At 49.2% G+C, this 14,408-nt stretch overlaps 1 protein-coding gene across 4 annotated transcripts in view; it reads left to right on the top strand.

Moving 5' to 3' along the window:
* SAMD4B (sterile alpha motif domain containing 4B) overlaps positions 1-14,408 on the top strand; it is a 1,202,466-nt gene that overhangs the window by 550,020 nt on the left and 638,038 nt on the right. For all 4 annotated transcript variants that reach the window (XM_078661329.1, XM_078661328.1, XM_078661331.1 and 1 more), the window contains exon 7: positions 7,290-7,590. In XM_078661329.1, coding sequence (XP_078517455.1) covers positions 7,290-7,590 — 301 coding nt within the window. The remainder of the gene's footprint in view (positions 1-7,289; positions 7,591-14,408) is intronic.

Raw genomic sequence — 14,408 nt, 5'->3', positions numbered from 1 at the left:
CTGGCACAGTTCCAAGTTCGCTTTAACCTACAAAGGGAGTGCTCCCGGAGTCATCTCGGATAATGACGCCTCAACCGGAGTCGATGTCTGCCTAACAACAAGCTTCCCGGAGGTGAGGGGATGTCACCTGAAGTGCTGCATTGCTGGAAAAAATGTTTCCTCTGACCTGAAGTTACTAGACACCCCTGCCTATTAAGAGGAAAGGAGCCTTCCAACCCTGCAGATGGAGTGACTGTCCATGAAATGCCAGAAGCAGCAAGACCATGCTCCTGAGAGGACCTTTCATGAGAAAGATGACTGCAGAGTGCGATCTGTGAGCCTTAGGAGTGATGATTGCAGTCTTTTTAGAATCGTTCCAAGCGATAAATTCAGACCAGTGGCCGACATTGCTGCAGTGCAGGAAGGGACCTCCGTCTCCGAGCAAAGAATTGTAACTGTCAAGGACTTCACTGATGTGAACAAGAATTGTCTGTGGAGTTTGATGCTACATTCTAAATGTGACCCTGCAGCTGCCATCGTGCCAATATGACCCTGTAGGGGCCCGCCTTCTGCACATTGTCATGGACCCAGAAGTGAGTCCAGTGCCTACTATGTGCCCCACTGATGCCCAAGACTTTGGCCGGTGGCTCCTGCAACCGTAGCATCCCCTCTCAGAAGAGGGTGTGTGTGGACACAAGTTGCAGCCCCCCACGAGGATACTGCTAATCAGGACCCCAGTCTGTGCTTTCTCCCTAAATTGGACCTTGATGAGCACTTGGGTACCCCCAGACTGGCTACTGGGGTACCCTTGTAAGTCTCTGGTATATGGTACTAAGGTACCCAGGGCAAGGTACACCAGGTGTCCCCCATGGGCTGAAGCATGTATTATGCCACCCATGGAAGACCACTCAAATTGTGACTACAGCCTGCCATTGCATCACTTACGACAGATAGAAGTGTTCTTATATGTGAGGCCACTACACTTAAAACCTATGTTCGAGGCATGTGGGCTGCTGAATTTATATCTATGCATAGATCGCCGCCTAGTGTTGGGTCCGGATGATTGCACATTGTTGTCCTGGAAGAGTCTTCGAAGTATCACGAGATAGGTGGCTCCTCCCCTGGACTACAGTGCGCATGGGCATCCTCTCCATGCTCAGATTGTTTTTTTCTGCCATTGGGTTCGGATGTACTTTCTTATCTCAAGTTCGAAATATATATAAATACTCTTTCTCAAGGCCAAAAGGCCTTCGGGGCATCGGTATTGTCTTTCGCTCGGTGCCTTATACTTGTTTCCAGTTCTTCGGACAAGACGTCGAAGACAGATTGCCTTTCGACGCCAAAGGCCCCATCGACGATAGAACGGAGTCCGTTCAAGCGCTGCCCCGTTTGCAACTTGAAATACCCTCACATCGATGTGCACCCGGTGTGCAATAAATGTCTCTCACCGGACCACGACGAGGCCATCTGCATGGCCTGTTCGAAATTCAGATCGAAGAAACCTCTTCGCCTTCGGCGCGCTGCACGACAGTCGGCTCAGCACTCGGATCCCGCATCGGAGCAAGACTCCCATCACGAAGAGGACGAGGGAGAACTCTACGTCCATGATGAAGACATCGTCGAGGTAGGAGACGACGCACAACCTCTCGGAGCCGTCGACAACGGCTCAAGCGAGGAGCTAGGCCCAACCGCAGTAGCGGGGCCTCATACAGACTCTTCCACGGCTCAGGTCGAGGCATCGCCGGAAGGCCTTAGCCAAAATCTTCATCCACGTTCTCTAGTCCCGCTTCAAGGCCCGACTAAGAACATTTCTAATGAGCCATCGGTCGAACGGCCACAACCAGTGGAGCAATCGAAACCGAAACATAAAGACACTAAATCGAAACCGAAAGTGGTAAAAAACACCATCGGCTCGACGACTTCGGAACCTACCAAGCCGAAACGTGTGCTCGACCCCTCGGGGTCGACAGGGGGCGTTGACCCGAAGATCAGAGCGACAAAGCCTGTGTCTACTGTTAAACACGTCTTGCTCACGTCGACGTCTACGCCCGGCTCCAAAGATGTCGACTCTTCCAAAGGACTCAAGGCACAAAAAGCCGTCGATCCGAAGATTCAAAAGCCGCAGTTGGTCAAGGCCTTCGAGACGAAATCCAAAATCGGCCCAAAGGAACAAACCTCCTCGAAGCACACGAGCGTACCTGCTGCGCAGCAACGGATCGAGTCGACAAAAAGCCACAAGCACACTGACCAGTCTGAGTCGGTCGGATCGAAGACGAAGTCTTCAAAGCACGTCGGTCCATCACCGATGCTTTCTGCGCCGATTAAATACGGCCTGCCCCCGACGGCACGACCTTAGACTGTCCAACTCCCAAAGGCTACCGACTCTTCCAAGTCACCATCGGTAGCTACACCCACTCAGCCTCGAATGGAAGAAGTTCTGTTCCAGCCGCCATCCTACGACGAACAGTCGAAATTATACATCGACTCCGAATCAGGCCGGCTCACCGTTTACAAACGAAAAATCAGGCCTGAAACTACTATGGAGCCCTACAGGATACCACTAAAGAAAAAGAGACTCTACTACCTCTCCTACCCTTTTTGAACCCATACAGCCATATGGGCAGGACTATACCTACTCTCCCACACCAGTCACTGAGGATGTGGAGGAAGGGGACAATGAGGACCAGTTTAACTATACCATTGACACAGATCAGGATGAGTCCCAGCCATGGCTGACACTGTTGACCCTGATGATCCACACACCACCCCTGACACTCAGTCATATGCGGTCAAAACTTCGCCTACTGAAGATACTGCTGCGTTTAACGCACTAATTGAAAGGGCAGCCCTTAACCATGATGTTGACATGCACGCTGACCCTGTGGAGGAAGACTTTCTCTTTGATACGTTCTCAACATCAGAAAGATCTGTAAAAACTCTGCCTATGCTCAAGGGTGTGCTCAAACATGCTAGCGACATTTTCAAAGAGCCCACTAAAGCGAGGGTGGTGAACCCCAGAATTGAAAGGAAGTACCGGCCTGCGCCAGTGGACCCTACGTATATCAAGTGCCAATTCCCCTTGGACTCCTTAGTGGTGGCTAATGCTCGCAAACTCTCAAACTCTCAAACAACTGGTGATGCTTCTCCTCCGGACAAAGAATTCAAAATCTTAGAAGCTTCTCGAAAACGTGTAGCGGCTCAAGCAGCTAATATTTGGAGGATCTCCAATACACAAGCCCTGTTAGCAAGATATGACAGGGCCCACTATGACACGCTAGAGCAGCTACTGCAACACCTGCCAGATGCTTATAAGGAGGGAGCAGAAATGCTTATACGAGAAGGGAAGTTGATCTCCAACGCGTCCATTAAGTGTGCGTTAGATGCAGCTGACACTGCGGCTAGGGCTATAAACACTAGCGTCATGCTTAGACGGCATGCCTGGCTCTGCATCTCTGGTTTCAAGTCGGAAATCCAAACAACTCTACTTAATCAGCCAGTTAACCCTAACTTCCTGTTTGGTCCTGAGGTAGACACCACTCTAGCAAAGATCAAGAAGGACACTGAAACTGCAAAATCCATGGGAGCTCTGCAGTCTCAACAGTTCAGAGGCAGTTCCTTTCGTCGCTCCGGTAATAGGGGAGCTTCTAGAGGTCAAGCATCGCAACAAGCCCAATACACCAAGGGAGGCACACAATCCACCTATAACAAGAACAATAGGGGTGGATACCGTGGGAACAGCACCAAAGGCAGAGGACGTGGAAATAATAATGCCAGATCCTCCGCCACTAACAAACAGTGATGTCTTGTCGCTGCCCCCCGACCATACCACACCGGTCGGGGGGAGACTTCAGCAGTTCCTTCCAGTCTGGGAAAGCATTACCACGGACAGGTGGGTGAGACAACTTATACATCACGGCTATTGTCTGGAATTAACCTCCACTCCACCCAACATACCCCCAAGGCACCGTCCTATGTCCGCAGAGCACATGCACTTATTGCAGCAAGAAGTCATCTCCATGCTGCAAAAAGGGGCCATAGAACTCGTGCCTTTAGAACAACAGGGTACAGGGGTCTACTCACTGTACTTCTTAATCCCAAAAAAGGACGGGTCTCTCAGGCCCATTCTAGACCTCAGACCCTTGAACGAATACATCCTGTCAGAACACTTTCACATGCTCACTTTGCAGCAAGTTCTACCATTGCTCAGTCGGGGAGATTTCCTAGCAACCCTAGATCTGAAGGATGCCTATTTCCACATTACCATGCACCCCAGTCACAGGAAATATCTCAGGTTCACCATCAACAACCAGCATTACCAGTTCAAGGTCCTGCCTTTCAGGGTCACTACTGCCCCCAGGGTGTTTACAAAATGCTTAGCGACAGTGGCCGCGCATCTTCGGAGACAACACATCCATGTCTATCCGTCTCTAGACTACTGGCTTGTCCAGGCAAAATCGGCCCAGCAGTGTGCCGACCACATGTCCCGCACGATTCACCTCCTACACAATCTAGGATTTTCACTGAATTACCCGATGTCGCATCTTCAACCCGCCCCTGTACAACAGTACCTAGGCACGGAAATAAACACTCTAACTGCCACAGCGAGACCGAACTCAGCGAGAGTCAACAGCATGCAGGTGCTGATTCAAAAATTCAGGCCACAACACTCACTCCCAGCGCTAGTGTTCATGCAACTGATAGGCATGATGGCCTCCTGCATCTTTATAGTCCCTCACGCGAGGCTACACATGCATCCGCGTCAGGAATGCTTGGCACGCCAGTGGAACCAGGCTCAGGGACAGCTAAAAGACCTAGTGTTGGTAACCGGTCGTGCATACAACTCTCTGCATTGGTGGAACACACAAAACCTTTGCAGGGGACGACCGTTCCAGGAGCCTGTACCACAGGTGGTGCTGACAGCGGACGCATCTCTCCAGGTCCTCCATTATACTGTGCAGGGACTTTGGACCACACAGCAAAAACGGTTGCACATCAACCTCCTGGAATTAATGGCAATCTTCATGGCGACGAAAGCCTTCAAGTTGCATCTCTGCAACAAAGTCGTGCTTATCCGGACGGACAACATGACTGCAATGTATTACATTCAGAAGCAGGGAGGGACGCACTCCCTACAATTGTCGCACTTAGCACAGTGCATGTGGAAGTGGGCCATTCAGAGGAACATGTTCCTCATGGCGGAACACCTACAAACCCTACAAACCCTGGAGTCCATTCTCCAGGCGTAAGTGCGTCAGCCATTACGATACATATAGTGGCCATGCGTCACTACACGATGGCTAACTACCAACTGTCTGTAATGGTATCAAACATGTTGGACTTATACCCCAACACCGTAAATGGTGTTGGAGGTATAATTCCATGCCCTGTGGGGCTCCTCCGGGAAGCCCCCCGTGCTCCTTGTACCAGTCTTCCAGAGTCTGACAGCAAGCTAGGGCTGCTGTCGACCACAGACACAATTCTGCCCTCTTGTTGCTGATCCAAGCTCAAGCTGGGGATGGTAGAACCATAGGTTTCTTGTCACAGGGAGGTGTGACCACCTTCCAGACATGACTTAGTGTATTAGGCTGAGGTGGGGGTGCTTGCCAGCGCCCCTAGACTGCTTTGAAGGGCACTTTTGGTTGCCTCCTTGCATACTCCAGTTGGAACCAGCTCTGGTGTGAAACTGGACAAAGGATATGGGAGTATCCTTCCCAGCTGTCCAGCCCCTCTTCTTGGAGGGACCCCTGAATTGTCCCATCCCTTTCCTTGGGGTAATTAAGGGCAAGATGCGTTGTGGGACAATTTTCCGATCCGAAGCCACTTCATCTTCAACCGTCTGGGCACTTTGGACTTCGTTGAACTTAGCTTTGGGAACTGAGACTGCATCTGGAAGACTCCTGCTGCTCCCGGTCGTATCATCTAGCCAGTCTTCTGCGTCGTCTGTGCCTGTGCTCCATTCAGGTTCTTCGCCAGGCCTGTGGGCATCCAAGACAGCCGAAGGAATCTCCCTTGGAGAGAAGGAGTAACTTGCCTGCACCTGCAGGCACCGCAACTAAGCTGACCGGTCTGCTACCCCTAATGTCCTCCGGACTTCACAAGGCCCAGCAACACAGGTGGTGGTTCTGCAACTCCTTCGAGGCCTGCACTGTCTTCTCACCGAGTTTGAGGCCAGTATCCCTCATCGGAACTGCTGGAACAGAACTCTTGTGCACTGGGTGGATTTGCAGTTGCCAAGGCTTGACGACTGTCTTCTTCAGAGATCTTCAGGCTCCAAGAAGCTCCAGCCTCTCTTGCTACCAAGATATTCGTCCTCACCAATATCCTCTGCACCCTGGGCTTGCGCCATTGGTGAGCTGTTCAAGGTCCTCTTGAGACTCCTGTGCCTTCGGCCTGTGGGTCCTCTTGAGGTTCCTCTTTGTCTTCTGTGGGCTCCCCTGCTTGCTTAGGGACTACTCTGACTTACCTGCTCGTGGTGAGTGCCTTGGACCTTGCTGGTCCTGACACTGCCCCTTTTCGTCTACCACATTTGTTGCCGCTGCCAAGGCTTGTTGGTGCTCCTGCCGGACACCGACCCCCTGGCTCTTGACATCAGACGTGGGACAGCTCGTCAACGGCTCCTGGCATTCTGCGGCGTCGCTTTGTCCGCACAGCTGCACGCCAAAGTCACCATCAACTCTCCTGCATCTTTCGACATTGGTGGGCATTCGTCTTCTGTGCCTCATGGTCACTCCTGAGTGGCATAGACTCTGTCTCCTCTGCTTGCAGGTACCTCTCTTCCTGAATCCACCCTTGGGTTCCACCGGACTCTTACACCTTTTTCACCAGCGGCATATTTACTGAAGTCCTCCATTGTGGTCTACGGCAGTTTCCGGCGTCACTTGGCACCTATGCACCCGGCTTCCCTAGTGTAGGTATCCTGGTTCCCGGGGTATCCACGGGTGACTCTCTAACCTTCCCTCTTCCATGGTGTGGTTCTTTTTCCACTTAACCTGCACTATGTGATTAGTACTGGTAAAGGAAGCTGTTTCACACTCCTTCTGGACTAAGCCTGAATGCTGCTTTCCACAGCTACCACTTAGTGAGCTTGCTAAGGTTGTCAAGGACCACTAAAAATCACAATAAGGGTTATCTAGATTACAGCAAAGTGCTCCACGTAATAGGTGTGTGCCATATGCTAAGCCAGCCACCTACTAGGTGCTTTTATCATTGTACACAACTGTAGTGCATTTCTGTGTTCTATTCATTGTCTTTGGTTAGTTATTCTCTAGTTTTAAAACGCATGCTGTCTTTTCTTTTTATTTTGCCCTTAGGATATTTTGGAAGGTGGGAACCTGAGAAATGCCTTTCAGGAGTTGCAGCAGATCATTGCCACTCCCATAAAGTACTACAGCCCCTCCCAAGTGGCACAGAAAGATGGCCAAGACTCTGACTGCCAGCCCACTGCTGGGTCAAGAGCAAGGCAAGATAAAGCAAACAGTGAGCCAGAGGAGAAAGACACATCTGCTGACCGTTTCCAGTCCCCACATGCTCCTTCTCTGGATGGTGAATCTGCAGCGGCACCCATTGCTGAAGGAGACATCCCAGGACAGCTCACTAGAGTGATGGGCAAAGGTAAGTCAGTCTCTTGCACACAGTTTATAGTTACTTGCATCTTTTCTACAAAGTCAATGTTTGGCGCATTATAGGGCTCTTCGGTGAAGGTATATTTGGTTTTAAGTTAATAATACCAACGTTAAGACTCCAAATGTGCTGTATGGTCATGGCCCTAGGCATTTACTTAGGCATGCCTCGTGGAGAAAGTATATCACTTGCACATCAGTGAGGAGTAAGTCACACTCGCACGTTAAGATGAGAAGTTGAGGTAGGTTATCGAAATAGTCTTTCTGAAAGCGTACTGTTGCTTCTGGGTAAAGACTCATCTCTACTCCCTAGCTTCTGTTCTCCGGTATTAATGGATGTTTCTCCAACATTTGCACCACATGGGAAAAAAAAGAAGTTCTCTCCGGGGATCTGCTTTATTAATCATACACACTGAATGGTCCTGTCCACGTGGTTCCTGCAAAGTCACATCTACTTCGCCTTTCTTCGGAAAGGCCAGGAAACATATGTGACTGACCTGTTAAATTTTTGTAGCCTAAAAAACAGGCTATATTGCCAATCTTATTGAATTTCTTTAAAATTTTGAATGAAGAAAGTGCCATACCCTTAAGTCACTTAAGTAAAATGAATTGACTTTCTAAAAACATCCTTCAAAAATGCTTTTTACTTCTATTTAACCCCTTTGGTGCTCATGACTGCTCCACGCCGTCATGAGCCACGGGCGGCGGGTGCTCATGACGGCGTGGAGCCGTCATGCCGCTCCGCCCACACAGCACTAAGTCGCAGCGCAGCGGTGCTCATGACGGAACCACACCGTCCTGAGCACATGCCGCCCCTGACTCATGACGGCGTGGAGCCGTCATGAGTACCGAATCGCTGCGCTCGCCCCCTAGCCCCCCGCACTGCAGCGGAATTTGTGGCGCAGGGAAGGGGTTAAAGAAAGATATGGGGTGATACACAGCAATGTGTAGGCTGTGTAGGCTGCATCATTGAAACAATACATGTAGGACACTGTGCCTATAATGGCCTCTTAACCGTCAGTGTCCCATCATGCCCTGTAGTTTGCAGTTTACTCAGTTCTTATTTCTGGCTCTTGCTAACAGGATCCTGGAGCAGAGCTCTGCCTTTTTTTTTTTTTTTTAACGTTTTTCACCGAAATGTTTCATCTCCACCTTTTCCAAAACTGATTCACTCAACATCCTTTAGGGAGCAAAATATTTTTAGATCATTTCCTGCATGGAAATGTATAATTTTTTCCAAATGCCATCTCCTTTTGCTAATTGCCCAGAATGTGGTAGGAAAAAGGCAAAAACAGATTCACTCCGGATCTGTTTCCTTTCTTTGTCGGGTTCTAATGATCCCAAGACAGGACACCACTAGAAGACCCTCTTCAGGAGCACTTTAAGGGAGATCAAGAAAATTCACCTCCATGGCTAAGAGGAGCGCCGCCGATGGCAAGAGTCCCTAGCTGGTGAGATGTCTGAATGGCGAGGAGAGACTGCACCCTCTACCAGTGCCTCTAAATGACTCTGATCCATGCTGCAGAGCGAGATCCAAAAAGAGATAATCTGGAGAAAAACATTGCACCTGTTCGATGTTAAAAAGAGGTACTGTACCTGCTTGCTCGTCGTCGAGAGCTGGATCAATGTAAAACACTTGGGATGTAAAACACTTGGGACGTCGAACACTACCCGTTGTCATGGTGGTAGTCAAAGGGTATTTAAAATAAGCAGTACTAAGTAAGTACATTAATAGCAATTGACATTGTTAAACAATTCACATTGTTTTAATAGACCTAAACTTCAGCCAATCAGAGGCCAAATCCTGAAAACCTTTTCCCCAGCAGATCCACCATACCTCAGATTTCTAACCGCACTTGTGTGATGGATTCCCCCTGAGCTCTGCTCAATTGTTTTTGTCAACTATTGACCTTTGCTTTCTCACAAGGAAGGGCTCATTCTACTGCTACAGCCTTTGAGGTACTGTTTTTCTTCAGTATTTGGGTATCATGTCAGAGGTATCCAAGAAAAGGCTTTTCAGGCCAGGCAGGTCTTGTGGAAAGCCAAGACTTTTCTCAGAAGATCCTCATAAGGAATGACTCTACTGTTTACGAAAAAATCCAGGTCAGAATCGGGTTCAAGTCGCCCTCCCCCTGAGCATCAGTGCAAATACAAGGGCTCTCTCTCATGTGACAAAAACCCCAAAAGACTTAAGCCTACAGGAAAAACGTCTCTGTCTGAGAAATTAGTCACCAAAGACTTATCCTCAGTTTCCTCTCAGGCAAAATATTCTGCTCTTCTTCTTCTGTGCCTATCACTCCTCTCAAGGCGTCCTCGTTGGCAGAAAGAAATTGATCGTTGACAACTGTGGCGTCAATGAGAACATCATGGGTGACACTGTCCCCTCCAGTCAAGGTGTCAACGTCGACTTCAACGACCGCTTAGTCAACGAAAATGGTGACACCTACCACATCGTCGTTGGCGGCCATCCCGTCGAATGGGGCTATTAAGTCTGAGGCGTCTACCAGCTTCAGTGGCCATATCCATAAGTAAGATCATACCCTCTTTGTTGTCGGCTCTGTTGTTGATGAGCCCGTCGACCAGGCAGAAAAGACCTGCGCTCTTGGCTCCAGACCAGACACCACCAAGCAGATTCTCCCCATTGCCTCCATTGTGACACTTTGACCCAAAGGAATTGGGCAACAAATGACTTTTTAGTCCAGCTTAAAGCCATTCACAAGTGCGGGTAAAGTTCTAGGAGAAGAATGAGGAGGAAGAGCCTAACATAGACACATCCTCCTACTTGGAAAGGGATTACTCTTTCACTGCTCGCCATCAGGCTGAACCATATCGTTATGACTCGTTCTAGGAACATTATCCTTATGAGGAACACCAGTGCTCACTCCCAGTAAAGCCGACCATGCTTTTTGTATGATTTCAAAGAAAGTGCCAGAAAATCTGTCAGCTCTATTCCCATTGTCAACCATATTTGGAAAGAGGGCCTTAAACCTTTGAAGACCCCAGCTGGTCACTGCCGATATTCCCTGGCTGGACAAACATATAAAGACCTGGATACTTCACTGGCCTATTGGATAGGTCATCTGTGACCAGATTGAGTGGTCATGCAGGCTGTCCAGAGACGCTACAGAAATCCTTCTGCCCCCTGTTCAGCTCCAACGGAGAAGGACAATTGGAAGCTTGATAACATGGGTAAGCGTTTCGCTGCAATGGCAGCTACCTACATTACATCTTCGAATGTGCTTACCATTCTGGGCCACGACGACTGTAAAATGTGCTCCGATCTATCCGCCTTATTAGAGTTTGTACCGGATGACGAGTAAAATGTAGGTGAAGGACATTCCTGTAAGAGGGAGCCAGAGCATCGTCCGAAAATATAGACGCTACCACGGACATCTCCTCCACCATATTCAGGCAGATGGCAGGTGTGGCAGTATTACGCCGGCAGGGCTGCTGAAAGCTCCCTCTTTCCGCCCAGAGGTATAATCCAAGATTCTGGATATGCCTTTCGATGGGGAGTGTGTGCGGAAAACATGTGGACAACGCCCTGCAGCCTAACGATACAGATACTGCACGTTACCTGGGGATGCTCCAGGAACAGCGTTTGCAGTCCTTTCATGGAGGTAGAGGAAGAGGACAATATGGTTAAAGGTCACCTTTTTAGTCCTGCCAATACCATCCATATTTACAGCAGGGGTATCTACCCCAGTGCACTGGGTAACAATCTTACAGGGCCTTCACCACTTCTGCTTATTCATTACAACCAACTCGAAGACCACCCTCAGCTGGGGGAAAATCCCAAGACACATTTCAAGCTCTTGTCACCTCTTCACCCCAGGGCCAACCATTGAGCCACTGTCTCTACCTTCTACAATCAATGGGAGACAAATGATTATTGGACATCATCCATCATGGTCACACCCTGAAATTAGTTCAAAAGCCCCCAATCATCCTGCTTCCAAGTGAGCGCATCAACATCTCACTCTCTGAAAGCAAGTTCTCTTCTCTCAAATGGAGCTATAGTGGAAGTTCCTTTACAGCAGTGCAGCAAGGGTTTCTATTCAAACTTCTTCCTCATCATGAAAAAGTCTGGGAAATGGAGACAGGTCATGGATCTCGGGCAGCTTAACAAGTATATAAAGAAATAACCTTACAGAATGGTGTCTCTGCATATTTCAACATTGCAATTCACATGAAAAATCCGATACCTGAGGGTCGAGGGGGCAGGGTGCTACTATCTATTCAAGGTTCTCTCGTTTGACCTGTGATATGCTCCCAGAGTCTTTACCGAGTGCATGGTACTGGTGGCAACCTTCTTAAGAAATGGTTGGTCAAGGGTCCCACATTTCTCTCTGCAAAAAGATCCATCTTGACCCTATTGCAGCTCTCTCTGGGGCTGAATTTGAACACAGAAAAATGATCCATCCGGATTGCTGGTGTTTGTAGGTGCAGTCTGGACACTACAGTCGCCTAAGCTTACTCGACTGCAGAGTGTAAAAAACTTAATTGGAATATCTACTTCCCTTGCAAAAAGAAGGTCCACTTCAGTAAGAATGTTGAAGTTGTTGTGGGGAATGCTGTCTTTATGCATTCCATTAATGTGACATTGTCAACTGCACATGAGACTGTTCTAGGAACAACTGGATGCAGCATCCAGATGTCTTTTGGATATCTCAGCCAGGAACGGCGTGCAATATCACCTGCACTCACTACACTTGATTCCTGTGGCGGAACGGATGAAGAACAAATCATTGGCTTTGGCCCGCCACGCGCTTCATGGCCTCGGCCCATTCTATTTACAAAAACTGTTCTCTTTCTATGTTCCTTCTAGACAGTTGCGCTCTGTCCCTTCACCTTGCTAAGGTTCCCGACTCAAATACCAGAGACTAGGTGGGAGTTTGTTGACAAGGAAGGCCGCTGTTGCTTACAACGCACTGCCCCTTGCCTTACGCAACATCAGGACCCAGCAGTATTCAAGAAAAACTTGAAAAACAGATCTTTTTGCTTAAACAGACATCCTCACCCTTTTTGGCATCATGCCGGGACACTTGTGAGTATCCGTGCGTGCTACAAACCAAAATAACATAACATAACAGACCATTCCATGTTTCCTTTTCAGATTAATAGCTGTATATGGCTGGATGTCTCAGGAATGGCCTTCAAAAGCGCTGGCATAGTCACGTATGACTCTTTTAGTAAAATATATGTGCCTCTTGCTTTCAAGGAGCACATGGACTGTACAGCGAAGCTTAGTACTTTTAATGACAACATTAGTACTGTGATAGACCTTTTTGCTCCGGTGAAACAACAACTTAGTAACTCTCGAAAAAAAAGTGAAGACTGGGACCTGTCTGCTGTTTGCTGTTTGCTCCACGGACCTTTGCCCTCGGATACTCGTGTGGGAGCCTCTCACTCTTTGAACGCCCACACCTCGCCGGACCCGCTCCGCGGGTCCCGCATCGCTCCTGAAGCCTAAGGGGAACTGTTGCTTCAAGGACAAGTGCTAGCTGGGGAGTTCAGGGCTGCTGCTGGGCTGCGAGCGAAGACCGGGACTACAGAGCCCAGGAGTCCCCGGTCGGCCGATCACCATCACCTGGCCCGCTCTCCCTGCAAGCGCCGCCCCCAGCTCACAGGTGGGGTTAAAACTTCTCCCATTACCCTCCTCTGTGGGACCTGTCTGCTGTTTGCTGTTTGCTCCACAGACCTTTGCCCCCGGATACTCGTGTGGGAGCCTCTCATTCTTTGGACTGCAAGGCCCAGCATTCTCCACTTAGTGTAGCTGGTGCCTCTTCCCCCGGCGGCCACGCCCCCTGCCTTCACGTATTTTATCGGCGCAGCACCACCGCGCCGCGGGATGCAGCACGGGGCGAAGACCGGGCAAAGAGCGGGCCGTTTGAGGCCGTTCGAGTATGGAGGAGAACGGGCCGGGCCCACCCCCCCTGCCCGTTCATCCTATCCAAGGATTGAATAGAACTTAACCCCAGACAAACTGTGTTTTGGTAGAAGGTATTTTACCTCCACTGTGTGGGTTTCATAGAGCTACACGTATATTTGATACTATTAGCGTGATACAATATAGGTACTGCTGGCCCAAGTAGAAGTAGATTGAAACATGCCTTTAAGATCAGGTAAAGATCGTACAGTCCAAATACAAACAACCAAGGGAGTTGTTTCGGGCCCACTCGATGCTTTTATCACCCGAGCAACAGGGATATTGGAAAAGGAAATAGCGATGGTGGAAAAGAGACTCTCCTTGGATCTAATTAGCGGTAAGCGTTCTTCGTTGGGGGGGATAGCAACAATTCCTAGTCCTGCTGGCCATGCATCATCAAATGCATCTGTTACTACTGAGGCACTGGTTCACATAGGAGAGGGGGTGGGTCCTTCAGCTCCTTCGGTTAATGTTGACCAGAACTTGGATGATACTCAGCTAAGCGGGGGGATGAAACTCAGAATAGCGGGGGAGATGAAACTCAGAATAGTGGGGAAAACGACGTTAGTTTGGAAATTCTACATTCATCTAATAATGCTGTCTTGAATCTTCCAGTAGAGGTGGACCCCTCGGGATCACCATTAATATCCCGTAAGAGAAAGCAAGTTTTGAGTCACCAGGGGGGAGAGATCATAAGATGCCCAAACTAAATGATCCATCTGGTATTGATACTTCCGCCCCTGTGTATCCCCCAGATTCACAAATACCCTCTGTATTCTCTAACGTGCTATGCCCTCCCTTTATTCCTTTGGGGTCTTCTGATCCCTGTCCAACATGCCTTAATAGTGACGAAGTGCTATTGGTAAAAATGGAGGCCATGA

This window comes from Lissotriton helveticus, chromosome 9 (genome assembly GCF_964261635.1).
Source record: "Lissotriton helveticus chromosome 9, aLisHel1.1, whole genome shotgun sequence".
Lineage (NCBI taxonomy): Eukaryota > Metazoa > Chordata > Amphibia > Caudata > Salamandridae > Lissotriton > Lissotriton helveticus.
Note: the sequence above shows the minus strand (reverse complement) of the source record. Positions and strands in the feature narration are given on the sequence as shown.